Genomic DNA, 724 nt, shown 5'->3' on the forward strand with positions numbered 1-724 from the left:
GAAAAATATGAAGAGAAGAAAAAAGAGAAAAACAAAGAAGAGGAAGGGAAAGGTAAATGAACAAGAAAAAAAAAAAAAAACGTAAACTGAATTAGGATGTGAAGGAAGAAGCGAGGAAAAAAGTTTGAATAGAGAGGAAGAAATTAAGCTGAATAATAATGATAATAAGGGTAATTCAGAAATGAGGGAAAACCAGAAGAAACCAAAGAGGAGAGCAAGAACAACAACAAAAACCAAAGAAACAAAGACGGTGACAAGAACGGCGAAAAAGAAAAGAAAAAGAAAAAAAAAGATGCCCACAAAAGGTAAAAACACCGGCCACATCTAAACCGAACTAATTATAAAAACAACATAAAACTCACAAGATTAAATAACACCAACCACGAGTAACAGAAAATCAAAGACAAACTTACTCATTCCAGTCTCGATTTTCAGTTGCATAAGCCATCGCCATGTAGAAGGGAGAGAAAAAAAAAAATGAAGCGATGTGTCTTCCTCGGCGACTGACGAAACACTAACCGAAGCCGGCGATTTTCACTTATATATTTACGGTTTGATTTAAATATTCAACGTATTTCCAATTGCTCAGTTCATAATCTAGATTTCTTTTTACACATTATTTTTCCCCCTTAATATCTACAGTATGTGTAGCTATTTAGATTATTATTTATTATTTTTATTATTATTATTATCATTATTATTAATATTATTATTATCATCATCA

The 724-nt window shown here is 31.2% G+C and overlaps 1 protein-coding gene across 4 annotated transcripts in view; it reads right to left on the reverse strand.

Annotated features, from left to right (window-relative positions):
* The window catches only part of LOC122247431 (uncharacterized), an 18,763-nt gene extending 18,271 nt beyond the window's left edge, over positions 1-492 (reverse strand). For 3 of the 4 annotated variants that reach the window (XM_086548247.1, XM_086548246.1, XM_043006724.2), the window contains exon 1: positions 414-492. In XM_086548247.1, coding sequence (XP_086404373.1) covers positions 414-454 — 41 coding nt within the window. In that variant the 5' untranslated portion in view covers positions 455-492. The remainder of the gene's footprint in view (positions 1-413) is intronic. The other variant, XM_086548248.1, reaches the window with a different exon arrangement.
* Positions 493-724: the final 232 nt, after the last annotated feature.

Source organism: Penaeus japonicus, unplaced genomic scaffold, assembly GCF_977035675.1.
Source record: "Penaeus japonicus unplaced genomic scaffold, GWHDUDI00000001_assembly GWHDUDI00000020, whole genome shotgun sequence".
NCBI lineage: Eukaryota > Metazoa > Arthropoda > Malacostraca > Decapoda > Penaeidae > Penaeus > Penaeus japonicus.